This window comes from Drosophila yakuba, chromosome 3R (genome assembly GCF_016746365.2).
Source record: "Drosophila yakuba strain Tai18E2 chromosome 3R, Prin_Dyak_Tai18E2_2.1, whole genome shotgun sequence".
Classification (NCBI taxonomy): domain Eukaryota; kingdom Metazoa; phylum Arthropoda; class Insecta; order Diptera; family Drosophilidae; genus Drosophila; species Drosophila yakuba.
This window is the reverse complement of record NC_052530.2, coordinates 24,145,752-24,173,210: the sequence shown is the minus strand read 5'-3', so window position 1 is coordinate 24,173,210 and position 27,459 is coordinate 24,145,752. Positions and strand designations below refer to the sequence as shown.

At 45.8% G+C, this 27,459-nt stretch overlaps 3 protein-coding genes and 2 long non-coding RNA genes across 9 annotated transcripts; 3 read left to right on the top strand and 2 right to left on the bottom strand.

The window, feature by feature from the left end:
- Positions 1–63: 63 nt before the first annotated feature.
- LOC6538182 (la-related protein 1) lies at positions 64–17,774 on the bottom strand. 5 transcript variants are annotated; one of them, XM_015193206.3, is made up of 7 exons: positions 17,318–17,770; positions 14,978–15,970; positions 6,783–7,101; positions 6,066–6,133; positions 4,892–5,883; positions 2,567–4,680; positions 64–2,498 (listed from the first exon to the last, which is right to left on the bottom strand). In XM_015193206.3, the coding sequence occupies exons 2-7, from the start codon at positions 15,773–15,775 to the stop codon at positions 1,789–1,791; spliced, it is 5,001 nt and encodes a 1,666-aa protein (XP_015048692.1). In that variant the 5' UTR covers positions 15,776–15,970; positions 17,318–17,770; the 3' UTR covers positions 64–1,788. The 5 variants fall into 5 exon arrangements, with proteins under 5 accessions (XP_015048692.1, XP_015048693.1, XP_002098710.2 ...); XM_015193207.3 differs by lacking the exon at positions 17,318–17,770 and adding an exon at positions 16,557–16,868; XM_002098674.4 differs by lacking the exon at positions 17,318–17,770 and adding an exon at positions 16,569–16,868.
- On the top strand, positions 7,352–8,713 carry LOC120321952. The gene is made up of 2 exons (XR_005561686.1): positions 7,352–8,249; positions 8,325–8,713. It is a non-coding gene; the product is annotated as an uncharacterized LOC120321952 (long non-coding RNA).
- Positions 12,730–15,043, top strand: LOC120321950. The gene is made up of 2 exons (XR_005561684.2): positions 12,730–13,171; positions 13,220–15,043. It is a non-coding gene; the product is annotated as an uncharacterized LOC120321950 (long non-coding RNA).
- A 620-nt stretch (positions 17,775–18,394) lies between the features above and the next one.
- LOC6538180 (glutamine--fructose-6-phosphate aminotransferase [isomerizing] 2) lies at positions 18,395–21,263 on the bottom strand. The gene is made up of 2 exons (XM_002098672.4): positions 19,290–21,263; positions 18,395–19,054 (listed from the first exon to the last, which is right to left on the bottom strand). The coding sequence occupies exons 1-2, from the start codon at positions 20,964–20,966 to the stop codon at positions 18,680–18,682; spliced, it is 2,052 nt and encodes a 683-aa protein (XP_002098708.2). The 5' UTR covers positions 20,967–21,263; the 3' UTR covers positions 18,395–18,679.
- Positions 21,264–21,779: 516 nt separating this feature from the next.
- On the top strand, positions 21,780–26,856 carry LOC6538179 (peptidyl-prolyl cis-trans isomerase G). Its single transcript, XM_002098671.4, has 8 exons — positions 21,780–22,175; positions 22,877–22,964; positions 23,722–23,751; positions 23,815–23,954; positions 24,014–24,158; positions 24,234–24,360; positions 24,425–24,619; positions 24,678–26,856. Exons 1-8 carry the CDS (start codon positions 21,872–21,874, stop codon positions 26,697–26,699), a joined length of 3,051 nt encoding a protein of 1,016 aa, XP_002098707.2. The 5' UTR covers positions 21,780–21,871; the 3' UTR covers positions 26,700–26,856.
- Positions 26,857–27,459: the final 603 nt, after the last annotated feature.

The following is a 27,459-nucleotide window of genomic DNA, read 5'->3' as shown; positions in this document are numbered from 1 at the left end:
TGGCCAATATGGATGTGATTGTGTTTATGTGTGGATAAAATTGTATCAATTGATAAGGCGACATTTTAAAAAGAAGCTGGGAAATATATTTACAGATATCTAATGATTACGAAATAATATTTAATGAAACGTTCTTTGCACTTTTCGTATTTGTGTGGTGTTGTGTGTTGAGTGTTGTGTGTATGCTTGCTTAGGCTAGATGAGCGAAGCAAAATCGAGGAGCTGAAGGACCTTGAGAGAGTTTTGCAAACTGCTCGACTGTGGGCGGCATCTGCAACTTCACCGTTTGCCTCTTATTTAGTTATGGTATTTTCAAACTGCAGTCACGCTTTAAAGTCTCTCTATATGTGTTTGGATATATGCAGATATATGTTTATAGTTATTATCCGTATTAAGCTTAGGTTTGATTTCTCACATATTTTTAAGATTAGGTCTATTCACTATGCGAAACAAACTTCATTATTTCTGAATGCTTTTTTTTTCGTTTGCATGATTTGCCTTTTCGTTTTTTTAAGTTTTAAACTTTTTTTTGGACTTGACAATTTTTGTGTGATTTTAAATTTTTTTGTGTTTTTTTTTCTAGCTTTTTCTGTAGTCGTAGCTTTCTCGAATTAAAAGTTAACAAGTGCAAAAACTAAAAGTAAAAAATAAATGGTTTTGACATGCTTCTAAATGCTTGGCGGGGTACTGAGGTTTTCGGGGGTTAACCAATTCGATAGATTGGATTGATATAGACTGGGGGGACAGTGCAGTGCGACAAGGGAAGCAAAGGACCCGAGTCCAAGTCGGATTCCTATTCCTATTCCGCTGGCGATTGCGATTGCGCTGGACTGGCTTGTGGTAAATGCTTAAATAACTAAAATTCGCTGGCACTTGAGCCCCGCTTGCCTCAATTGGTTTTAAGGATTACAAGATCTCGCTGCCTCTTAAACAAATACATTTTACATTTGCGCTAAGGTCACACACACAAAAAATAATCATAATTATAGTTAGTAATCATATTCTTATGTACGCGTTTTCATGGCTTCAGTGTACCTTTGCATATAAAGTTATATATGTATTTATATATATATATTTATATATATATATGTTCTTTTGTAATTTACAAAATTTATTTGCGTTAAGATCATTTGGTTTTTGTTGTTGGTTGTGTATCAATTTCGATTGATTGGTTTTCAGTTTTCGTTAGGTAATATATGCATAGGTTATATCGTTATCGTTATGGTTATTAGCTTTAACTTTAATCGTATAGTACAACAGTTCATGGCATTACGTCAACTATTAACGCTGCTCTAAGTAGGAAAATCTTTGCCTGGATTTTTGCATCGCATTAAAAATAAGGAGAATAATCAACAGAACAAAAAATATAAGGGCAATCGTTTCGTTATTTTCCAAGATCATGGCTGGTTGGCACTGGTACAAAGCAGACAGACCCCGCTGTGTGTAGTTGGTGTGTGTGTGTGTTTTGTGTGAGCATTGAGCATTTCGTAAGCAACCATTGTTTTAGTTTTTTGTCGAGGGTATGCGAGAAACAAACATATAGAATCGTAACTACTAAACCAACGCGCGCTAGGCAAATTGCAATAAACAAATTTCAAAAATTTCACTTAATTATGCTAAACGCTAACGACTGTTCCCACTTTACGCTTGACTCGAATACTACAAAAGAATAATAAGAATGAATAAACAAAAGAGTGTGGAGCCATCAAATGCGAGTGCCCCCTGAAAACTAAGTCGTAGATATTAACTTAAGCCTAATCCAAAAAGTGTCTCTGCATTATCGTGTAACTACTTCTGCGACGAGGATGACCCCGATACCGTTACCGCTGGCGTCGCTGCTGCCGTTCCCCCTGCTGTTGATGTTGCTGCTGATGCGGCTGCTGATGCAGCTGCCGCTGATGTGGTGGCACGTGCCGAGTTTGTCTGTGATCCTGCTCCGGGCTTCGGCTTCTGTTGCTGCTGCTGTCGCTTGTGTGGCGCCAGACCAGAATTGCTACCGCCGCGTCGCAACTCGTGCTGCGATCCCTGATTGCGATTTGCCACCTGTGGCTTGTTGCCCAGGGAGCCGCTTCGAATGCGCACTGTGCTGCTGCCGAAAGAGCCTGTGCGCCTGCGGTTTTGCTGCTGATTATAGCCGCCGTATCCCTGCTGATACTGGTGATGCTGCTGCTGCTGCTGTTGTTGGTGCTGTTGCTGCAGCAACCTGCCCACATAGTCGCTGCGGTTGGTGATGGTTGTGTTGAGGCGACGTCCGCCGCCCGCAACTACAGCCGTGCCATCGCTCTCCGACACACTGCGGTGGCGGTTGAGCTGGCGTCCTGGATTCAGGCTGCCCACTCCTTGCAGCATCTCGTTGATCTCTGGCTCCACCACGCGGAAGTCCTCAATGTTCTTGAAGCTCTTCAGGTACTCAGCCAGCTTGGGCTGCACCTCCAACTTCTCACCGTTCTTGTAGTATTTCAGGAAAGCCCAGAACTTCTCGAGGCCGTACAGTTGACCTGGTGAAAATGTTCAAAATTAGTAATGAATCATAATTAAAGTTACAATTTGCCCAATTAATGCTTACCTGTTTCATAATCGGCAACCGTCTCGTCCTGGAAATCCTGATAGACATTCGGTCTGAACTTCTTCTCCAAGCCGTACGAGAAGAACCGGAAGAGGCACTCAAGACCATAACGGAAACCATTGTCGGCATCCTCCAGCGCCAACGATCGGAACTCGTTGTACATGCTCTTGTTGAAGTTCTCGCGCAGGAAGAACGACCAGAATCGGTACAAGGTGTTCATCTCCTGCGATTGACCGTAGCCCAAGCGCCGGCGCTCCTTCAGGCAGCGCGAATGGTACTTGTGGTAGGCCTGTTGGGTGAAGTTGTTCTCCTTGAGAAGAGCATGTGATGGATGCTGGAATACGGGCAGCGACTGTGGCACCGACGATCCAAACGATCCGTATGAAGAGGCGGTGGGCGATGTGCCCGCCGAGGAACCCATCGAGGTGGTGCGTGGACGGTGCTCCACGGTGTCGAGCAGCCAACCGACGTGGGCCTCCACTGGCGGATTTGCGGTGTGGCGAAGTTTCCTCTTCCTTGGCGTTCGGGGATCAATCGAGTGCGAGTTGGGAGCAGCATAAAAGCGGGCACGTCGGGACTTGAGAGTGTTGTTCAGTGTGGAGTTGAGAGTGGTGTCACCGACCAGGGTTTCATCAAGATCTTCCTCAAATGGTGGCGGTGGTGGCACCACCTGCGGCGGCAACACTGATTTGTTTCGGCCACCGGCCAGTTTTTCGAAGTCAGCCTGGGAAATCACATTGACAGTCTTGTAATCGGCAACCACATTGGTGGTGGTCCACAGATCCTCTTCGTAGTTGACCAGACCATCGTTGATGATGTTCTCCAGATCCTGGGTGATTTTCGTGCGCGACGTAAAGTCGGCGGTGCGGTCGTAGCCCTCGTGCTTAGGTGCGCGACCCACTTGGGCCACAATCAGCAGCTTGTTGATGTCGCGATCGGCAAACTCGTAATCGGACTCGTCGTCGTCGGAGAAGTTTTCGGTGAAGTTGTTGATGCGTCCGGTTCCGGGGGGTAGGGGGTCCATTAGCTCCTCGTCAAACTGGAAGTCTAGTTCTTCCTTTTCGGCATGGCACTGAGCGGATGGCGGAGCAGCTGTTTTGGATGAGGATTTGGAGTGGGTTTTGGAGTAAGCAGCATTGCCAGATTTAATGTTGTTGTTCGTGGTGGTAGTGGCGGTGGAGGTGGTTGTGGTTTTGGTGGTTGCTTTGGTGGCTGAGGAAGCATTGTTCGTGGTTACACACACAGTGGCTGATGATGAGGCGTTGGATGGGGCGTTGTTGGACGAGGACTTGGACTTGGACGAGGTGTTGTTCGTTTTGACATTATCGTTATTGTTGTTGAGCGTTTGTGAAAGCGGTGGCTGTTGTTGTTGTGGTGGTGTAGTAGCGTTTTCTTTGATAGCATTTGTTTTGGAGCGTCTCTTTACCTCTTTCCATATGCCATCCGGCTCCGCCACCAAAGCAGCTGCTGACCCAGCTCCATTGCCCGCTGAAGCAGCAGTCCTCTTGTCCGGCGTCGATGTCGACTTGGGCTTTACACTCTCAGCCAGTCCACTCAAATGTCCAGCCAGCTCAGCGGCACCACCCTCCACTTGCTGCGTCAGCGCACTGATCGCATTCACAGAGTTTAGAGCCGCAATTGTCGAGGTTCTCGACTGTTGCTTATCCTGCAACATTTTCGGCACCAGACTCTGGGAGTTCCGTGGCACAGGCGGCGGCGGAATGCTGCTCAACGGCTTTGTGGCCATCGCCGATGTGAGAATGGGCGGCGGCGAACCGACCTCAGTCTGCTCCTCCAGTTTCTCCTGGCCATCAATCTGCTCCAACTGCTCCTGCTGCAGTGTGCCGATAGCCTTCTGTTCCCCTTCGGTGATCTCCGGCACATCCGTGATAGGCCAGGTAGTCGGTGTCGTCTTGGTGCGCACCTTGTAGCCCTCGAAGAGCTCCAGTTTATCCGATTCCTTAATGGCGTTCACGATCACAGCCACATCGGTGGTCAGTGCGAGAACGCGATGGAACGAGGCGATCAGGGTAACTGGGATATAGCCCTCGGGGTCCATTTTGCGGCGCAAAAAGAAGTCGCCGGTAAGATTATCGACGCTGAAATAGTATTCACTATGGGGGCAAATGGAGAGAGTTTGGGAGTCAACAAAGAGGTTCTTAGAAGCAACAGATATAATGCCTTTAGCTATAGAGTTCAGTTTTTAAATGTATATAATAATATAAAATAAATTGTGCCAATTTCTTAACATGTTATAGATAAAACGACTTTTCTAATATTTATCCAGCAAAAGGCATTAGGCGATATGTATCGATATATACTTACACTTGCTTCTTGATGGCCTCCTTGACGCTGTTGGCGTCCATTTCGATGTAGGCGGCGGGCACGTTGCCAAAGTAGTGGGTGCCCATGAGCACATACGAGGACTGCGAGTCGGCGCCGGCGGCGTCCGCCGGCAGATAGTTGGCATACTCGCCCGAAGCTAGCAGATGGCGTGGTATGCGATGAGTCGGGCGACCTGGTCCCTGTCGGGAGAATCCGCCCCGGCCTTGCCGCCCGCCACGGTACGGCGTCCGGTAGCGACGCGGCCCGCGCGTGGCTGAACCAGCTCCCGCTCCCGCTGACCCGGCACCACCCGCTGCTCCAGAGCGCTGCTCATCGAGCGCTGCTGTGGTGGTGCTGCTGCTGCTACGCCAGGAATCCACGCGCTCGGACGTAGCAGTCGCTGGGCGTGACCCGTACGGATGCCGGCCAGCGTGTGGATGCCGCGACTCGCCTCCCGCTCCTCCAGCACCTGGCTGACGGTCGTGGTAGACGCGCGGCGGACGGCGCTGGTCGGCACCATCGTCGCTGAACCGCCGATTTGGTCGACCGCCAATCGGCTTGGGGCGACTGGACTTAGCCAGATCGATGGGCAGCGGACGCCACTTGTGCTTGGGTATCTTCTTTGTAAGGGCAGGCCCGGCAGAGGTGCCAGTAGTTCCTGCAGCAGAATTGGCCGCTGGCTCTGTGTCTCGCTGGGCTTTGGCATCATGACTCGTGCTGGCAACAGGTGCAGTTGTGGCTTGGCTGTTACTAGTGCTGCTGCTGCTGGGATTGCTGTTGTTGCTGCTGGATGTTGTGGATGCGACGTTAGACTCTGTGGCAACTTCACTTGAAGTGGTATTGCTGCTACTGGCTGCTACTGCGGCTGCTGTTTTGGCTGGCTGCTGTTTTTTCGTTGGGTTGCGCTTGGGTTCGTTGCTGGTGGCTTTGCCACTGCCAGAAGTTCCACCAATAAGCGTCGGCCAGTCACCAACGTTGCTAAAGTCGCTGGCCTGAAAGAGATGGATTCGCTGTTTAGAATGCTATTTGTGTGCCTGCATGAAGTGGTGGATATGGGCATCTTACGAAAACAAAGCCCATATTAAAAAGGGTCCATTGAAATGTATGATTATTTAGTTTAAAAACTAGTCGCTTATTTCAATGATAGATTTTTTGGCTAAAGTTAGGTACCCACCTTTTGATTGACCTTCTTTTTGTCCTTTACCACGACTTTGGCAAGAGCATCCGCCTGACTGACATCAACTGTAATGAAACAAGCAGTTCTGGGCTGAGCATATCGAAGTACAAGAACAGTGTTTTAAAAATAAGAAATCAGGCCATGTCGCGGCATATGCGTCGCCACAAACCGACACCTTCTCTCGGAGCATCGGGTCAACAGAGAGCCGGAGAATCGGAGAGTCGGTGAGCGGGAACCACGTGAGCAAGTGCGGCAGAGAACGAGAACCAGAGTAGTCACATGTTGACGGTGGTCTGGTGGTCGGGTCCAGGTTCTCTCATCCTTCTCTTGCATCAAAACAACTCCCCAGGGGGTAGATAATATATATATAAATAAATATATAGGAATTTACAGAAATACACAAATGTATTTTGCGTCTAAGCATTACTGGGGAAATTGCCTTGACACACAACTATATCGAGAACATTGTACCAATTCTATATAATCTTGATAGTATACTTGAGATTTCTTGAGGTTGCTGAACTATTGAAATATTCGCAAGATGTACATATTTTATGAAAATATAGCATAATAAAAATAGATTGCTTTCATAAATTATTGAATGTAAACATACCACTTAATTTTTTGGCTCACAACTAGCAGTTATATTTATAGTTCACTTGAGATCAATTAAGTTAAGTACGGAAAGTTTTCCATTCTCCATGGGGCACTCACCAGTTGTTGTTGTTGCGGTTTCAGTTGTTGCTGCTGCTGCTACTGCCGCTGCTGCTGCTGTGGATGATGTTGCTGCTGCTGATGTGCTTGCTGCGACTGCTGCTGTTGCTGTGGCTGCTGTTGTCTGTGTGGTTGTTGCTGCTCCCTGTTGAGGTTGTTGTTGCTGCTGTGTCTTTTTGTTGCTGGCGGTGTTCTGTGCGTTGTTGCTTTGGCTGGCAGTTTGTTTGGTTTGTTGTTGCTGCTGTGCCTTGGGCTGCAAAACACGTTTGTCCAATGGAGAGGTTCCTGCCTTTGGGCTGCCGGATTGTTTGGCCGATATCTGTGGAAGTAGCAGAATTCAAGAATGTGAGTTACACTTCGCAGAGTTGGTAGCACCGAAAAACGGGTAAAAATCAATGCAACTCCAGCTCCAGTTCCAGCTCCACTCCCTATGCGCAGTGCCCCTAACCTAGATTTAGTTCGCGACGAGGGTGGCTGGCTCCTATTCTATATTCGAGCTTTATATCGCGTATATATGTATGCATCTTGGAGAGCGGCTAATTTCTCGATCTGCCCACTGGAAAATTACCTCGTTTTGTACAAGAACTTTCAGTCGCCTTGCCTTCGTTTACTTCTAATCAGTTGTCACTGCGGGCTTTTCTCTTATCGTTGTTTGTTTTGCTTTTCATACAACACCTTTGCTAAACTAGCAATTGGCACAGTTGTTGTTGTTGTTGCTGGCACTATTATTTTTATTGGGCCTCTGGCTTTGTTTAAACAATTGTCTGATGGTTACGAACGACTGCTGCGTCCGTTCTCTCGAAACGTTGGATGAGTTCTGTGCGATAGCGACAGTTTTTCGACTTGAATATGCCTCCGCCTCCGTTTCGCTCTGCCCTTTCTCCCTCTCCGGCTCTCCGTCGCTCCCGCTCTCTTTCCACTTTTCGCTGTCCACGCGTTGGCTACGTGAGCAGAAACGACGAAGTAGATGGCACAACAACAAAGGCGGAGGCGAGGCGAGGCATAAAGCACAGCAACAACAACTGGTTTTACAGCGCAGCATAAAAAAGGGTACAGTGAACCCTCGAATGTCGCCCATACTACAGTCTATACACATTTGCCAAGAGTTTATGAAATAAATGAAGACTATCAAATCACTTCTATTTCCATCTGAAGAAGCACCACTGTGGCCTCAGAGTCAAAACAAAAACAAAACAGAAAACAGCCGATGCGCCGGTTCATGGAGCGTGAGAGAGGAGGAAGCGGAGAGCCAGAGAGTTTCGCCGGCGAGAGAGTGAGCGCAGGGCACCCTGTATCTGTATCTGAATCTGAAGCTCTATGTGTATGCGATGGATACAGGTTTTCGTTCAGTGTGCGTACGTGCGTTTATTTTATCGTTTTGTTTTTGTACGCATTTTCTACAAATGTTGTTTTGATCCGCATTGAAGTTCACACACCCACAAGGCATCGATCATAGGGCGAAAACAGGTGATACGCATATCTCCAAACAAACAAAAACCTAACAATTATAAACATAAACATTGGCTATCTCGCTCGCTCCAGATGTAACAGTAACCGAGCATAAAAAAAGAGGCAAAACAAAACAACATGTGATTTTCGGCACGTAGGCCATCCGAAGGAGAGCCGAAAATGGAGAAACGTGGTGGAAAAACTTCAAAACAAAGAGAGTGGATTAAGAAGAGAGAGAGAGAGAGAAAATCGTGTTAATGCTTAAATAAGCCTATAAAAAATATTACACAAAGATAAAACTTCACAAAGAAAGATACACTTGAAAATTTGTGACAACAAAGTGACAAAACAAAAAGTGACAACAAAAACTGTTCAGTCCAAAAACAATGACAAACAAGGCTTAAATTGGAACTTGAACGATATAGTTCTGACCTTAAATCATTATCAACCCATATATCATATCAGAAGACCTTTATGGCTTCCAATAAGACATGGAAAATTATTTCACTCTCCTTGAAGTCATGTTCATAATAAACGATATCGGTATTGATATTAATGTTATTTCCCCACCCTCTAACTCAATATAGAAATAGTTAGGTTAGTTAGTTAAACATTTTCTTGTAGTGTAACCGATTGTGTCAGGCTTGTGCTAAATATATTGCAACACTTTCCATGCAGTTGATCACGTATTCGTATGAATATCCAAGGATAAATGCATGATGTGTGCCAATAAACTATCCGCCATTGCAAACAACATTCATTGCGCATAGTTTTTGGAAAAGTACGTAATAAAAACCATGACTCCACCCAATTGCAGGGACATCATGAGTCACAAGGACTTGCCATTCTGCGCATTCCCATGAGTCACGAGGTAACTCTTGTAGTTTGAAATTTTCCACTATGCGTATGCGTACCTATAAGAAACACTTTCCCACAATCCTAAGATTATCGTGTGCCACTTGTCAAGCACATGTTTCCAATACTATATTTACACAAGCATGGCTCTTATCACTTTTGGACATTTTGAACCCCCACATAATTGCTGACGTACTTGGCTGTTTGTCATTCAATTTCGAATACTATAATACCCATAGGTAAGCTATTTTCAAGCAGAGATTATACATTCATTAGGATGGCAGGTTCAAGGTCAATCATAGTATAAAAAGCAATCGAAATGGATTGCAGTGAACAAGTGACTCATAGAGAACTGTGTCATTGTAATTCACTTTTGCATACAGCACTACAAACTTGAACTTGCCTAAAAATAGTGCTTCAAGAATCCAGCGTTTTTCAGTTTGTTGCCATTAAGAAAACACCACTTGTAATGAATACTATATCTCTGGGATCTGCGTAAAAGTGCACCACATCGAGCGATCGCTGAAAGACAACTGAGGCGCCTGCAGTGCGAAATTACTATTTTAAATGGCACTAGAATGAATCGGTCTAGCACGATAGCAACTGAAATCGCACAAAATACGACAAAGAGAAGTACAAATAATGCCAAACAATGACCGAGAGCCGGGTAAACGTGCAAAAAGACCCACATTCAGCGGTTCTCGTTCTCTAAGTCAACAACCCAGCCGAATGGCTCGCAATCAGTTTGAGGTTATAGTGCAGCCGGGATCGGGGTTGGGCTATAGTATATACATACTATACCCCTTTTTGAGGTTGCGAGTCGGTCGGCGGGTCTTTCTGCGTCTTAGCAAATTGAAAAATACGAGCAGAATGCAAAAACCAGTCAATAATGCCGGCCGCAAGACATTATGTAAAAATATTGTAAAAAAAAAAAATTGAGAATAAAACCAGAAAACGTGCTCAGCCAATCGAGTGGCTAGCAAAAAGATGGAAAAAAAGTTAAGCGAGCAACAAAAATAAAGTATTCATATGGAGAACAAGCACCGACAATCAGCACAGCTTACATGAATAGCAATAAATTTACTAACACACACAGAAAACTGATAGTGCTCAAATCTCTAGGAGTTATTTACACTGAAAGATACGCAGGTGTAATAATGCACAATCTCTCTTTAAAACAGATGGAATAAGAATCAATTTGTTGAAATATTCCATTGCTACTAGATACAAAAGTTTGGTCAAAGATACAAAACGGCTTTCTATCTTATAACTACAGCATACCCCACAATTGATGGGTAGGAAAAAGGTCGCCCAGCTTTAAACGCAAACAGTTTAATGACTACAATTCGTTTTTCTCTTTCTATTTATAGTTTCATTCGTGATTAAATTAAGCGATTAAACTACCAGCCATAGATTGCCATACGCAGAGAGCTGAGTAGAGTGCCAAAGCCGGGTAATTTTGATGCGAGGCGACGAACTCCATCGACACTCAGCGCACAAACAGCGATGATTGATAGCACTCCAAGTTTATAGGGGGTGTGTGCGAAAAGTTGTTTACGTTTGTAGCGAGCGGAGCAACTTTATTTAATGCGTAGCTGGCTTAGGAACATAAGTCTTATCGAGGTCCCTACAGGGTGGTAAACAAGCCGAGAACAAATATGCTCAAGAATCTTGTTTAAATTCTATATTCCATATTTAGTTGTGAAAGTAAAACAGATGCCGTTCCTAGGGTTTTCTATAATTTGCGAATAAATATTTGAGGTAGTCTCCGTCACCTCATGGTTTTATAATCCGTCACGTATCAGTATCGCATCAATATATATTATAATGAGTAAATCCCACAGATTACTTCTATCAGTAGTTTGAGTAACTGAATGGAACTTATATAAAGTGATTGGAAAAACAGTTTGCGCTGTGACCTTAACTCTACTTTTCATATTGTGACTTCTAGAAACTGCGAAAGCTCGAAATTGTTGCGCAAATAATTAGTGGGTTCCCTTATTCAGTGCAAATAATTACTCAAGGATCAACAGGTAGATAAATGATAAAGAACTGAGGTGGCGCTTCTCTACTGACTATATAAATGAGAGATTAAATGCAGAAATCAAAAGTGTGCGTTAACGAATTACCTAATTTACTACCAACGGTTATCCAATACATTCTGAAGCACATCATCTTATCTTAAAATTTTTGTAGTACTTTATTTGGTTAAATAATACAAGAAGGTATTGATTTGGTATTACAAAACTGTTGGGAAATCAAATTACTTCATTGATTGGTTGTACAATAAACCCATACGAGTTGGTCTAGAAAATGGCCTGTTGTTATGTGTATATTAAATTATCTTTAAAATTTAAATTAAATTAACACAGGGGCCCGATCTTCGCACATGTGCATCTATACTGTAAAGTGCACTTATACGTAAATATTTTGCCATTTTCTCTTGGCGACAAGGAAAAATATTTATCGCAAGCACAAAGAAGTAGGAAGCGCAGAGAAAAAAAAGGAACGAATAAGAACTGATAATAAAGGCAAATACTGTATGTATCCATCCATATCAACAACAAAGATGACAGCAACCTGGGAAATAATGGGAAATGAATACGACTGTGATTGTACCTTGGGATTTTCCGAACGCAGCGTGAATGGAAAAGTACAACATACAGCTAATTCGATACTCTGATAAGAGGCTTATGAAGCCTGAAATTCACATTTCCCTTCAGTTTGAAATTCGAACAGTACTGCAACGTGATATCCAGCAAAAGGGAGGGGAAACACCGATATAACCAACAATGAAACGTCAACGTAATTGAGACAAATTAATGTTATTAATCTCCGGTTGCAACTGAATGCCTAAAAATAGAACATTGTGTTACAGTGGATGGGGCAATAACAACAATTGAAAATATCGCTGATCACTGACTTTTAATGGGCTTATAATTACAGCAGTGAAGGGAGGTTGTTGTGGAACTAGTACATTTAATATGAATTTAGTTCAAGCTTGACAGTTAAGTATTATTTTTTTTAATAAAACATTTGTATAGAATGTCCACTTTATTTCTAAATTTGAGCCTAAAGTCTGTTTTTCAATTAAGTTGTTAAGATGATTGCATATTTACTTTCGTTTTCATGTTCATTATTCTTTTTTGTTTTGTTCCGTCGAAGAAAGAGAGAGAGCGCGAGAGATAGCACGCGCGAGAGAGAGTGCGGTTTCTTATCACTCTCTGCAATACGTAGCCCTACGTTACGTAGCGCACCGCAACGTTAGCGGGAGGAAGCGAGAGCGCGATAAGCAGGGCGTTGAAATATCAACAAGTATATCGAGTTTTAGCTTCCACGTAGGCGGCACACGCGATTTCTAGCCTTCCAGCTGTATATGAGTACATTATTCTAATTTTGGTTAGTTATTCTGCTTAGGCGCCTCGCAACAGTTACGAACCGGCCATTCCACCACGTGGTGAGTTCGGTAACACGTGCCGTTTCAGCTGTTTACGTTCCTAACTTTTGAATTTCCGATTTCCCGTTCCGATCGCACTTTCTAATATTGAAAAAATTGAGAAAAAAAATAGTGGGAGTTTGCCAAGTTTTCCCAGCCGCGAACTCTTCCAGAACACACGTCAACGGCAACTGGCGTGGAAAAATAGACGGAAACACGAATTTGAATTGCTGCTCTGCAACGCTGCCGCAGCGCAGCTGCAGCTCTGCCTGCGTCGGCGTCGTAGTTAAAAACAAGAATCGATGATAAGCAAATTTAAGCCACTCTTTTTCAAGTTTACTCTTATTAATTCAATACGGTACATGCTCATTTAAGCATTTAAACCAATTTTGATGCATATTTTTAGCCTTAAATGCAATTAGATCAGATGTGGAATATCGAATTAGCAACGCTTGGCAATTGTGAATCATTCCGAGATTAATTTCACAACGATATGCATACAATCCAACTGCAGTAGTTGTTTAAAACGAATTTAAGTGATGGCAATGTATAATTCGTTTCAGGCTGAACAATTATCATCCACAGATCCACATACAAATGCACCTATAGTTCTGCACAACCTTCAACTTACTAATCTCTGGAAGTCAAGGTAAATGTTTTTGAATTTCTTAAGAGCATTCTTAAAGATTTTGCTTAGTTTCAGGTCTTAACTTCCGGATTAGTGCGATTAGCATAAGTCGAGAATGTCAAAAGTGAGCGAGATGTTTGCATATCCATGCCAAGTGGCTTAAAACGCTTTCGAAAGCAGAGCGAATCTCAAACTGACGCTTGACGACAAGTTAGTTAGTTGAGTTATCAACTTTTGGACGTGTAAACTTTTGGCTTACAGCTTTTTCCACAGAAAGAAAATTAGCCACACCTTTTTGCCTTTTTCGTGCCTATTTCTGCTTTCGCTCCCTGTTTATTTGGCTCTCCCTTTTGCGCCCGCTTTCGTCATGTTTGCGGGGGGTAAAGTGAGTGGTGGGTGGTGGGAGGCGGCCGCCTGACGAGATAGATAAACGACAAGCGGCGGCTGACCTTGACATTTATTTTTAGTTGTGAAATATTTAACTTTTTCTCTCGTTCGTTGCGACACCGAAAACAGATGTGCCATTATAGATACACACGAAAAACAGAAACAAAACAAATAAACAGCAAGAATTTGGATTTCAGCTTCACCGCCGTAGCAACAAACAAAACAAATTTAATGATTGGGTGACAAAATTAATATACAGTCTGCACTTGAAAAGTAGAATAAGCTTTGCATACAAATTATTCTAGAAAATATAAGTCGGTGCAAGCTCTAGAGGCTTTACTGTATGTAGCCCAGCTAAGCGAGCATTTATTGTTTTTGCCAAAAAGAACCTCTTTTTTTTAGAAAGTCAAGCAGCAAACAAAATGCGAAATACCGGCGGCAATTGGCGCTGACATTGCGTAATAAGAAACAGTCGAGAATAAATAGAAATAAACACAATTGCCAGTTTGTTTTTCTCGATTTTGTTTTGCTTTTGATGACAAACTGCCTGCCAGACATTATGCAACCTGCCGTTGTGTATCTGTGAGATACAATTTTGCCATCGTAATCGGTTTTTTTTTCGATGCATTCGCATAACGGATAACGGTGATAAGGGCATGAAAAAGCACAGCACAACAAAAAGCGGAAAACGTGTTTCCACTGCACCGCGTGTGTTTGTTGTGTAGCTGCGCCTCGCACTCTGGTTTATCGGTCGCCCTGCTTTGCTCCCTCTCTTCGCCTCCGCCATTCTACGCACATTTGTTTACCAACAACCACACACACACACACGCACACTCAGCACAGTGGCCACACATGCATGGACATGTTTTTCCATCATTTTTAAGACGCAATTTGAACAAAACAAAATGAAGGTGAAACCGAAAAACGAGTAACAACAAAGAGTGTGAACTTCACTTTGGGGTTCCCTAAAAAACTGCCTTATCGCCACTTACAGTGGGTACTCGCATACTATATCGGTACCATTTCATTTGCCATGACTTCACTGATTACTGTTCATATTGGAGCACTGCTCATCTAGATTTTCTTAGGTTTCTAAGGTATAACTTTTAACTTCCACTTCGGAGAAGCCATAAAAAATGGTCTTTAACGTTAGTTTGGGGCATATTTGCATTGACTTTTGAATAGATTTCATTTTAACGGAGCTGCTCATTTGCATTTCTCAATGTTCTGTTCAAGATTTTTTTTTTTTTGCCAATGCAAATATGCCTAATTCTATTCCGTTGCACTTCTAAAACGTCTGGCTATCGGAATACATTAAGATTTCCAATTAGGAGGCTCCAAAGAACACTCTGCGCACTAATCGATGTATGAATAACTCTAATGAAACCCCAACTACACTCAATCAAGTAGTAACGCAAAATCAATCTCTTAATTACTCACCTTCCATGCGTTGACCTTGGGCGGTGGGGCGGCAATGAATCGCTTGGGAGGCGGAGCAGCTCCAGCGGCACCCTTCTCGCACGCCTGCTGATCACCGTCGCCGGACTTGGCCTCGTTGCCGCTGCTCCCGGCTCCTTCGATGCTGGCGCTGGGCGAGGTGTCCTTGCGGTCCTTGTGTACTCTCGGTGCAGCAGGAGCAGCGGAGGACACGACATTGGATCCGGCGGCGCCAGCAGCTCCGGCTGCCGACTTGCGGGGACTACCGCCGCGTGGAGCACGAGGGCGCACTGGCTTGCGATCGGTGTCGGAGGATCCGGGGATGCGGCGGCCACCAGCCTGCTGGGATTTCTGACCATCGCCACGTCCTCCGGCCGGCTGTTGATCGCGCGGCTTCTCCTTGCGCGCCTTTTTGCGATCGCGACGGTGATGCGATAGTACCGGCACAAAGTCGTTGTTGTCGTCCAATTCCGATGAGTTCTCGGCGGTGTTATCTCCACCGGAGGCGGCGGCACGCTTCTCACCCGTCTGGGCCAGACTAACGCTGCCGACGAGTGGAGCTTCACCGGCTGCCTCGGCGGCGGCGGCTTCCGCGCTCCACGACTTGAAGCTCTTCAGATTGGGCTGGTTCTCTTTGTTGTCCACGGTGGCACTGGTGGTGGTCGTGGTGATGGTGGCGGACTTCTTGGTGTCCAGGTTTTGCACCACATTGGCGTAGGAAGTGGTGGCGCTGCCCGAGGCAGCGACGGTGGCCACAGGAGCGGCACCTCCCGTGGATGGCGTCTCCTCCTTGCTGGACATGCTTCTCACTTGCGGCTGCTACTCCTGCGGTTCCTGCGACTCCGGTTTCCTCTCCAGAGTGGGCAGCACACTCGCTGCTCCTGCTCCTGTTCCGGCTTCGTCAGCGGCTGATCCTCGTTGTCGGGTTGGGGAAACTCTTGGCTGCTTCCTTGCCGGCTCAACGGGATGCGGTGGCTCGAGAGATCGGCTTCCGAACTGAAAGGGTTGGCAAGAGAGGGATGCGCTTAGTTTTGTTTACAGTGTAGCTTAAGTATAACGTAAGCCTGCCTGTTTGTTGGACTTAAGAGGAAAATCTATTCGCAAACACTGCAATTACGTCATATAATACCTTTTACTAGAAAAGTTGTCATAGCTAAGCTTGACTGTATTGGGTCATTTGCATATTGAATTATTCAGGGCAACTCTGCGGTCAATACTGATGTAATTTGTATAATACTTTGCATTAACTTAAACTTTTAAATGTAGTTGAAAAACTTAATTTCTTGAATTTTAATAGTTACATTTGTAGAAAAAATACTTTTAAAACTATACCAAAACCTATGAAGAGATTAAAACGCAATTTAAATGGAATGGAAACTAAAAGCTCTTCAATGGAAATACGGAATGTCCATGAAGCCGAGCTCTACTGTGCCTGCTAGGATTTTCCAACTAGATTGCGAGATGGGCGAACTCGAGGTGTTTGTTGCTCAATTACAGTGATTAATCTCAAGTTCGCCCCTCCTGCATAAATATTTATTTACTTAATGCAACTATTACAACACACACACACACACACACATACACAGGCACATACACTGCACTTTGAACTTGGGGTTTTCACAAGGCAGATTAATATTCTTATGGGACTGCAAAAAAGCCTCCCGAGGAGTGCGGTGATTTTTTAGAAACTGGCCATCGGAAAGGAAAAGCCTCTCCCAGCGGCCGATTTTCTCGATTTTCCTCAGCTGTCACGCTGCTCGGCGAATTGAATTAACTGCCACGGATTTTGCACGATTATATACTGCAGTTTGGGGGAGCGGAGAAAATCAGTTGCGAGGCACGACCAATCGTGAATCGAGAGGTATTATATTATTATGCAGCAGCCACACACAGCAGTGTTCCAAAGAAGAAGAAGAAGTGAGGTTAGATTTTTGCCCCACACAAGAGGAAGAGGAAGCAGCAACACAACGCTAAGCGACCAGGGCTGCCGCAAAGCGCGCTGTCCACTTGCCAGGCTGGAGTATAACGTAATGACATTGCGTAGAACGTAACTGGTCTACGACAGGAAATCAAAAGCAGTTAAAGCCGCAGATAAAATAAACTAAGTTTGCAGATGCTATTTGGGTTAAGCATACTCTGTGGCCCGCAACAATAACCCTGTTTTTGCTTCACCCAATATTATGCAATATCAAATGCACTCGGCTAACGGCCTGCAGTGTTGTTAGTGCCGCCCTGGTCGGGGCTTTGAAAACAGCTGATTGCGACTGCAACTCGCCTCGAATTTCAAAATGATGCACGCGGTCACACACACAAGCAAAGGATCAGATTGATTTGAATACGCACCAGAAAATGAAATGGAAACCAGAATTGTATTTTATTCCGCTATCTCTCCCACTTCTTGTTTCGTATGCTTCGTATGTTCACTACGCACTTTCCGCTCCGCGTGTGAATACGTACACGAGTGTGTGTGTGCGTGCGTGTGTTGTTATTGTTGCTTTGCTTTTGCTTTTGCGGGTTTCCTCGCACACACACTTTCGCACTGCTACACTCCTCGAATCGCTGCCTCTCGCTCGCACTCACTCACGCGCTGGTGGTCAGAACGTTACGAATATTATTTATCGCGTTTTTTTCGCAATTGCACACACACTCGCTGCTTTGTTGGTTGCACCGTACTTTCGCCGTTCACTGGTCTTGTCAATTAACCGCAATTAATCAATTAATTGGAGCATTATACCGCCGAAACAAAAATCAAAATCGGTTACCAGACATGTGGTTCTACGGGTCCAAAAGAAAAAGAGCAGGGTTGTTGTTCAATTCGTTTGCGTTGCGTTGCGATAGCTATCGGCTGCTGCGATACCTACGGTTATTAGGGATGGGCAAATCAGCGCGCATCTGATATTCTTTAGTTTTTGTTGTTTTAAATTATGATTCTAAAATTCATAATTCAAAAATTCAATCATAAATTGCTATTTAAAAAACAAAATAATTTTCCCCCATTTACATTTTGATTTTAAATCATATAAAGAAAATTTAAATTTATGCGATCTATCGATTTCATACTCTTTGAGTGCCTAGTTTTAGGAATATTAAATTTTAATTTCGTTAACATGTTTAAAATTTAGAATATTTCTCAAAATTGTGCATAATAACAAGTAATTATTTACTTTTATCTGAAATGCACGTGTTAACATAACGTAAGCAAAATATTTAAACGTTTACAGCAATAACGTGACGTGGCGTTTGATTTTTAAATTATCTATCTATCTATCTGTTTAAAAAGATGTTTAATGGCAGATAAGAATTTTATGTAGGAGAGCTTTAGTTTTTAATATTAACTGCAGAGTAGTGTATTTCCATTTCAAAATGTATTCAATGCTAAAACATTTTCCATTCCATTTTTTATTCAAAACAGCAAGATACTTTTAAAGAAAAACTGGAAATATTTATATTTCAATTGCACATTCACAAAAAGTAGTGGGTCTACAATACAAGGGGTCAGTACAGGCTACAAATGCCACAAATGCATGGGTTAAACAGACTCGGCTTCAGCCGGAAGGGGCACAATGGGTTAAAGGAGTAGGTCGGATTTTAACCCGAGAAAATACCAGAAGATTTCAACTTAAGTGCTAGGATTTGTTTTTGTTTTTCTCAGGCAGATACTAAAATGGAATTCTTGCGGCGGCTGGAGCCGGATAGTTGGGTTGCCTACTCCACGGTCACTGACTTGGCCAGGTTCCTGGGGCAGTCCACGTCGCATCCGCGAAGCACGGCGATGTGGTAGGACAGCAGCTGGAGCGGAATCACTGTGAGCACACCCTGCAGACAGTCCACGGTCCTGGGAATCTGCAGCGAACGCGTGGAGAAGGACATGGTCTCGTTGTCGCCCTCCTCGCAGATCAGGATCGGTCTGCCCTTGCGAGATGTCACCTGCTGCAGGGCATTCATGCACTTGGTGTACACCGGATCCCGCAGCACGATCATCAGCACGGGCATCTCGTCGTCCACCAGGGCCAGTGGTCCGTGTTTCAGTTCGCCAGCCAGGATTCCCTCGCTGTGCATGTACGTCAGCTCCTTCACTTTCTGCAATAAGCAAGTAAATTGGTTAAATTAGCTTTTAAATCGTGGCACAAACATAATGATTAGTTGAAGTGCACCTGGCAAGTGGTATATTACTGCAATAAACAAGTTAAGTGATATGTTGACATAGGTTCTTTTCCATCAAGCAATACCATCACGTTCTCATGCATATATTAGTATGAGATCTGATTAAATTACAGCTGAAATTGATGAAATGGAAGGTACATTCATCGCTTACCAGTGCTCCCTCCAAGCAGGTGGCGAAATTGAAGCCTCTGCCCATGATGAGCAGCGACTTGTGCTGGTACAACTCCTTGGCAAGCTGCTGCACCTGCGAGTTCAGGTTCAGGACAGTCCTAATATGCTCGTCCAGCTGGGACAGGCCATTGATGATCTCCAAGCGGCGCTGTTGCAGGGAGAGACGATCCTCCGACATGACCAACGCGAACATGACCAGCGAAATGAACTGCGAGGTGTAGGCCTTTGTGGAGGCCACTCCGATCTCGGGTCCAGCGTTGATGTGGACGCCGCAGTGCGACTCGCGGCAGATGCTGCTGCCCACCGTGTTGGTAACTCCCACGATGAGGGCTCCTCGCTGCTTGCAATACCTGAGCGCCATCAGGGTGTCCGCTGTCTCACCCGACTGGGAGATAAAGAAGCACACGTCGTCCCTGAAAATGGGCGTATTTCTGTCCAGAAAATCAGATGCCAGTTCCACCATTACGGGCAGTTCGGTCAGTTCCTCCAGCAGCTGCCTTGTGGCCACTGCACTGTGGTAGGATGTGCCGCACGCAATCAGCATTAGGCGGCGACAGCGCTTGATCTCTGGTATGTACTCCTTGATGCCGCCCAGAACCACGGTCTTCGTATCGAACCTCATCCTGCCGCGCATGGTGTTGACCACTGATTCCGGCTGCTCGAAGATCTCCTTCAGCATGAAATAGTCGTAGTTGCCCTTCATGATCTGCTGGATCTCCATCTTCAGCGTGATGATCTCGCGGGCGTGCGGATCATCCGAGGATTTGTTTAGGCGATGAATGCTGAGGGTGCCATCGCTCTTGACGGCAGCCACATCGTCATCTTCCAGGTAAATCACCCGATTCGTGTGCTCTATAACGGCTGAGGCGTCGGAGGCGAAGAAGTACTCGACTTCCTTGCGCTCCAGCGGCTGAAACTCGGCACTGCAATCGCCGGGCGGCAATACTTGAAAGGCCTGCTGCTGCGGCTGACCATGTGGGCGATGGGCCTTGGCGTACAGGATGGGTATGTGATCGGTGGCCAGCTTGGTCTTGGCCTTGATGCCCACCAAGAGCGGCGATCCCCGCCTGGAGGCCACGCACTCCCCCGGGAAGTACCTCGACTTGAAGGCGATGGCAAAGGCGCCCTCCAGCTGCTGAATGGCCTGCTCCACGAGCTCGCCGAAGGTGTAGCCAGGATGCTGCTGCCACAGGTGGTGCACCAGCTTAGCAATCACCTCCGTGTCCGTGTCCGACTCGAACACATAGCCGCGCTTCTCCAGCAGGGTCTTCACGTCCTTGTAGTTGGTAATGATGCCGTTGTGCACCACCACAAAGCTGTTCTCCTCATCGGATCGCTGCGGATGTGAGTTGAGCTCGGAGGGCACACCGTGGGTGGCCCAACGCGTATGTGCTATGCCTATGTGGGTGTCGATGGGCAGGGAGTAGTCCTGGCCCAGGCAAACCTCCGCCACCGCATCCTCCAGGACCTTCACCTTCCCCGTGCGTTTCACCAGCAGAATGGCCTGTGCCTCGCCAGAATTCAGCGCATCGATGGCTATGCCCGTGGAGTCGTAGCCACGGTACTCCAATCGCTTCAGTCCCTGCAGCAGGAGATCGAGGACCTCCTGACGCGACTTGGGCGTCAAGTAATTTAGGTACGCGAATATGCCACACATTCTGAATTGCGATTGCTCGTCTTGAAATTTTCAAGTGATTGGTGGTTTTCCACGTCGCAATGTAAACTTTCCGGTCAGCTGAGGCTGATCGTTCGCTTTTGAAGCGGTCGCAATGCGATTGTCGTGTTTTTATCGCGACACAGGCCGGAGTTTTTTTGTTTTTCTCTGATAAAACCAATTATTTGCTTTTTCGGCGAAAAGAACACGTCTTCGCCTTGCCCTCTCCCTCGCACTTACACTCGTGCCGCCTTTGCCCCGCTCTTGCGCTCTCGTTCACGCACACAGCTACACCCACATGCGAGTTGCCATGTAAACATTGGCTTTGTGTGACCGTATTCCAGCCAGGGATGGAACGGCTTCTGTAATGAATTTTATTTTTCTTTGAATGGAAGTTGCTTTTAAATATAGATATATACTTTAAAAATAGTTTAGTCAGATATTACCTGTTTATTTTATTGTTAAAATGTATGAATAATATGACCAGAAAGACCAATTATCAATTCAATTTTGTTTTGAACACAAGAGTGTTTTTCCCAAAAAAAATGCGCATTGAAGATATATTTTCAGCCCCATGTTCAGGCAATATTGAGAATTATATTAAAAAGCATGAACTGAAAATTGGTTGCTGTAAGACTCCACTTAAATGTTTTAGCTGTGTATAACCCCGATATTGCAGTCTTTAAGAACGCATATACAAATTTATTAACAAATTTAGCAAATAATAAAATACAAAATGAAATATCGATACTCAAAAAAAATGCAAAGTGTTGGATATCGATATTTGTAACTGTATGTTTTTGACATCCCAAGTTTTAAAAATAGCTGGCAACGCCGACATTGTGCAACGCGAAAACGGCGAGAAATACGTATTAAACAGCATTTATTGGCGAAAATCGGCGTAAATAATGACGGTAAACAAGCGCGACGCAGGTGCCACGCGACCGCGATGCTTCTTCGACATTTCCCTTGGCGGACTGGGCGTGGGCCGCATTGTTTTCGAGCTCTACAGCGATGTGGCGCCCAAGACGGCGGAGAATTTCCGCGCACTCTGCACGGGCGAAAAGGGAGTCGGCCAGGTCACCGGCAAGAAGCTGCAGTACAAGGGCGTGATATTCCACCGGGTGGTCAAGGACTTCATGGTCCAGGCGGGCGACTTCTCCGCGGGCAACGGCACCGGCGGCGAGTCCATCTACGGCGGGACATTCGAGGGTGAGTTCTTCCGGTTACATACAGATATCAATGTATGTGTGTATGTATGTACACGCGTCTGCCGCAAAAATCAATACAGTGGGTATCTGATAAGAGGAACAGAAAACATAAGGGATTATATAGGATTTTAGAAGCTACGATTCAGAGAGATCCAATTAATAACAATTTAAAGAGGGGGGATAATGAAAAAAACTTTACTTTACTCTTAGTTTGGCAGCCATTTGTATGATTCCCATTTCGGCCTTTTAAAAAGTTCCAACCAATTACCTCTAAACTACTCTACAATAATCCACTTAGTTTAACAAGCTGCAAAGATTTAGAAAGAAGATCTGTGTAGAAAAGACTAGAAATCTTTTGATGTGCCCTTATTTCAAACAAATACCCCATTTAAATGTCAAAAATAAATGCGCATTTCGCATCGTCACTCAAGCGACTCAATTTAAATGTACATTTTGGCATATATTTCCATTAGAAATATAAGGGAATGGTGCATACTCATTTACATGTTGCTAATTATACGTCTAGGTGGAAAATAAGTGGAAAATGGGTCAAATATGCAAATAGAAGCGGTTTTAGGCAACTCCAATTACATGCGCATTAAAAAAGTTGTTTGTTAAAAAAGTTGCGTTTTTGAGGTGCTCATCTTGGGCTTTTAAGTAGAATTGTGGAATTGGTTTAAGCAATCTTACTCCTCTTTCCAGATGAGAGCTTCGACAAGAAGCACGATCGTCCCTTCCTGCTGTCGATGGCCAACCGGGGCAAGAACACCAATGGCTCGCAGTTCTTTATGTAAGTGCTCTCAATGGAGGGCCGTAACCGGCTGGTCCGGATTCCGGACTCCGGACTAACGTGGCCGTAAATTTAGTTTCAGTTCTGTTTCAGGCACCGATAATTCAGCTAAAAACTCTCTTCGCCTTCTTTTTGATCTATACTTAAACCTCTGTTGTTGTTCATTAATCTATTGCCATTTAGCCTTAGCCCGTGGGCAGTAAAGTGTGTGCTTGCGTCCCACTGACCAGCGGGCAGATGCATCGCAATCTGTCTTCCATCGCCCGATGCACCGCCATCCACCATCCCCAGTGCATTTGGTCTGTGGGTCCAAAAACCAAGTGAAAGACGATGCAGGTCTTTCAGCTCCCTGGTCTTTGGTCTCTAAGTCTCCGGGTCTTGGTTCTCGTTCCTGGCTCTCAGTGTGTCTCTCTCTCTCTCGCTGTCGGCTCTTTGTGGATCTTTTGGCGGAATCTTGGTGTGGATCCTCCCGATGGATCTGCTAGATGATAGATGACGATGTGCTGGCCATGGCCAGCTGCAGCGACTCTTGTGGTTGGTGGCTTGCCAAAATCCTGTGTGCCACCTCTGCCACCTACACGTAGAAACCTTTAAACTTTGTTGCACATGACATTGTCTCCACCTCAACCGACAACAGCAACCACAACAACAACTGAACCAACAACACCGATTTCAACTACAACTGCCTACTGCAGCCCAACAACCAGTTAGCCAAAGTGTAAAGAATATTTTTCTCTTCTTCTGTTTCTCATTGTAGTACAACACAGCCTGCGCCACATTTGGACAAGTAAGTTAGCCCTAAGCAGCCCTTAAAAGATCACCTTTCTAACGTTTTGTTTCCTCGTTGCAGTATCCATGTTGTATTCGGCCAAGTTATATCGGGTCAGGAGTTGGTGCGACAATTGGAGGATTTGCCCGTCGATCGGAACTCTCGCCCGCTGCAGGATGCAGCCATTGCCAACTGTGGCGAACTAGTTAGGCAGACAAAGGGTACGACTGCCATCCATTTACACATAACTATTATACTTGACAAGCCTTTCGACACTTAGCCAAAAAGGAGAAGAAGCGAAAGAGGCGCTCCACGGCCACTGATGACTCACAGAGCGAGGAAAGTGAGGCTGAGGCTAAAGCCGAGCGCAAGGACAAGAAGAAAAAACGCAGCCGCAAAGAGACAAAGTCCAGCGATAGCGAAGAGTATGTGATAGTGCAACATCTTGTATATATTCGGTTTATAGTTTTTATTTTCTAATCTGTTTCACATTTGTGTAGCGATGAAGCAAGACGTGGCAACGGAAAGCATGACCAGAATCCGCAGGATGATGACGAGGATCGCGAGGAAGGCGAGCTGCATCCGTTGGTCACAATTACAAAGATAGATCCTAACGAGATACCAGAGGTAACTAAACTGGATTCTCTTATTATAATTGCATATCCATATTTTTAACTCCTTTTGTATTCAGGTATCAAACAAATTCCTAATGCGCGCAGAGCGATCAAAGTCGCGAGATCGTGAGGACCGTGGAGCTCGTGGACAGGAACGCGATCGAGGCAGGGATCAGGAGAGAGAGCGCAATCGTAACCACTTCGGTTGGTCAAAGAAACAGGCACCGCCCACATCGCGCAGCGGTCGCATTGTCAAAGGTCGTGGAGTGTTTGTGAGTATAGAACAACTTGTAACGCTTCAAACCATTTCTAATATAAAACACTTTGCAGCGCTTTCGCACCCCGTCGCGTAGTCGTTCGCGAAGCACTACGCCACCTCACTGGAAACACGCCCAAAAGCGCACCATCAAGTTGTCCGACTTGGAGCGCATTGAGGAGGAGAGCAAGATGCGCGAGGAGGAGGTGAAGCGTCGCGAGCACGAGAGAAAGCGTCGCCACGAGGAGGCCACAAAGAATCCCAAGCAGTCGTTCTTCGAGCTATCCCATGCCAGCACGTACGGTGGTAAAGTAACTCCGGATAGGTTCTCTCCAGAGCACAAAACCAAGTCAAAGGACACCGGCGAGCGCGGTAAAGCCAAGGAGAGAGAAAAAGCCAGCGAGAAGGATAAAGCGAAGGAAGTGACTCCCGTCAAGCGCCGCAAGTCGATGGACATGAACGCCTTGGACTACGAGCAGCAAACAGAAAGCGAAGCCGAGTCCGAAGACGAGGAACAGTTAAAGGTGAAACCACCAACCAAACAGGATATCAAAGTAGAGTCATCGACCAGCAGGGATCGCAACGCTAAACGCGATGAGCGCAAGCCCGATGAGAAAGCCAAACCAAAGCGCAGTCGCTCCCGGAGCCCTCGTCGCCAGTCGCCTCCACGTCGTCAGCAACGTTCGCCCGCCCGACGTCCTGGTCAAAACATTAACCAATCCAATCAAAATCAGTTTAATCGTGGCAATCGCCGTAATCCGTTCGCGGACAGGGATCGCCGCCGTCGCTCACGCTCTCAGGATAATGAGTACCGCAATCGTTTCCCCCTCTCGCCAATCAGAGGACGAGGCTCGCCCAGTGGAGACCGCCGGCGTCAGCAGCGCTCCCGCAGTCAGAACCGTAGGCAAGATTCGCCCGGCCAGAGGCGTCAGATGTCGCCGGGCAGAAAACGTCAGGATTCGCCGGGTAGAAAGCGTCCGAACTCAACGGAAAGGAAGCGAAGAGACTCGCTTGAAAGAAAACGAGACGATTCGAACGACCGGAAGCGAGAGTCATCTGCGAACTGGAAGCGTGAGGATTCACCTGGAAGGAAGCGCAAGGACTCTGCCAACAGGAAAAGGGAGGATTCCCAAGATAAGAAAATACAGGACAGCCACAAGCAGGAAGATGCTGCGGGAAAGAAACGGGGGGATAGCCCGAGCAAAAAGCGAAAGGATTCCGACAAGAAGCGTCAGGACTCTCCTGTGAAAAGACAAGAATCGCCTGGCAAAAGGCGTCACGACTCGCAAGAGAAAAAGCGGCAAGATTCGCCAGGCAGAAAACAGGATTCTCCTGGCAAAAAACGAGCGGAGTCCGCCGACAAAAAGCAACAAGACTCGGTTGCCAAAAGACACGAGTCACCAGGCCGAAGGCGTAAGGACTCGCCGGAAAGAAAACGCAGGGACTCGCCTGACAGAAGGCGCAAGGATTCACCGGCCAGAAGACGCCAGGAATCCTCCGGCAGAAGGCGTCAGGACTCCGATGGCAGAAGACGTCGCGAATCGTCCGGCAACAGACGCAGTCGCAGCCGCGGACGCCGGCACAGCTCGTCGCGCAGTCGCAGTCCCTCAACTAGTCGCTCCCGCCGCCGCCGCTCGCGCAGTCCGCTGCCCAAGCTCACCTCCGCGCTGCCCATGAGCGAGGAACGCGAGAAGGCGGCCCGCGAGAAGATGCAGAAGCGTGCGGAGGCCGCGCTGCTGATGAAGGAGCACATGCGCAACGAGATCGCCAAGGAGGAGGAACGGCGCCTGGAGAAGCAGCGCCAGGACGACATGGAGAAGGAGCGCACCACCCGCGAGCTCAACGAACTGGAGCGCCTCAAGGCCGAGACGCTCAGGAAGCTGCAGGACGAGGAACGTGTGGATTCTGTCGGCCAGGAAGCGGCTGCTGCCACCGGAAGTGAGGCGAAAACAGATGCCACCAGCACTAGCGCCAGCGCCAGCGCCAGCGCCAGCACCAGGAGCAAACGCGAGTCCAGCACGGAGGATCGGCATCGCGACAAGAAGCGCAAGCACAAGAAGTCCAAGAAGTCCTCGGCGCGATCCGATTCCGATTAATCAAAATCAAACTAATCCTAGACCGTAGTTGACACCCCAAAACAGCGACAGATCACCTGGTCATGTTCCACCAATTTCAGGCCTCTCCTCGAAATTGCAATTGTAAAAATCGCGACCCTCAAGTTTTTGTAGTTTAATAAAGATAAACGTCACTGTACTGATCGAATGTCCATTTATTTATTTATTTATTTATTAGTAGTAGCTACGAGGCCATCGCCTATATCAATTATTTTATACCATTTTTCTGAATTTGCTAAGATTTTCATACATATTTTAGTTTATTTAACTAACTAACACGTGTCAATGTGTTAAACCAATAATTTATAAATCTAAATATTTTAACATTTTATATTGATTTGATTTTTAGTACTGGTATATATAATTTATTAAAATAGTTTAAAATATTTATTTATTCTTAATATTCCAAAGCCCTGGAAAAAATGAAGACCAAATAGCTGTGTTCGGAACCTAGCTAAGACTCGCGCCAAGGTGCTGAGCTCGGATACTAGCTTAGTGCAGCCCATACAAAACGTGCTGCTGGCATTTGCTTGGCAGCACTCTTTTAGGAAGGTTCAGGCACTAGGTGGCGCCACTTCTATTAGGACTAAAAGGACATTTATGTTTCTCTATTTCGTGCAATTCTTGGCGAGGCCTTTTTTCGCGCTAATTGATTGACTATTGCGTACGAACAAAATTTATTACCTAATTTCTGATGTGATTCAATTATTTGATATATTAACACTTTTCTTCTTTTTATATT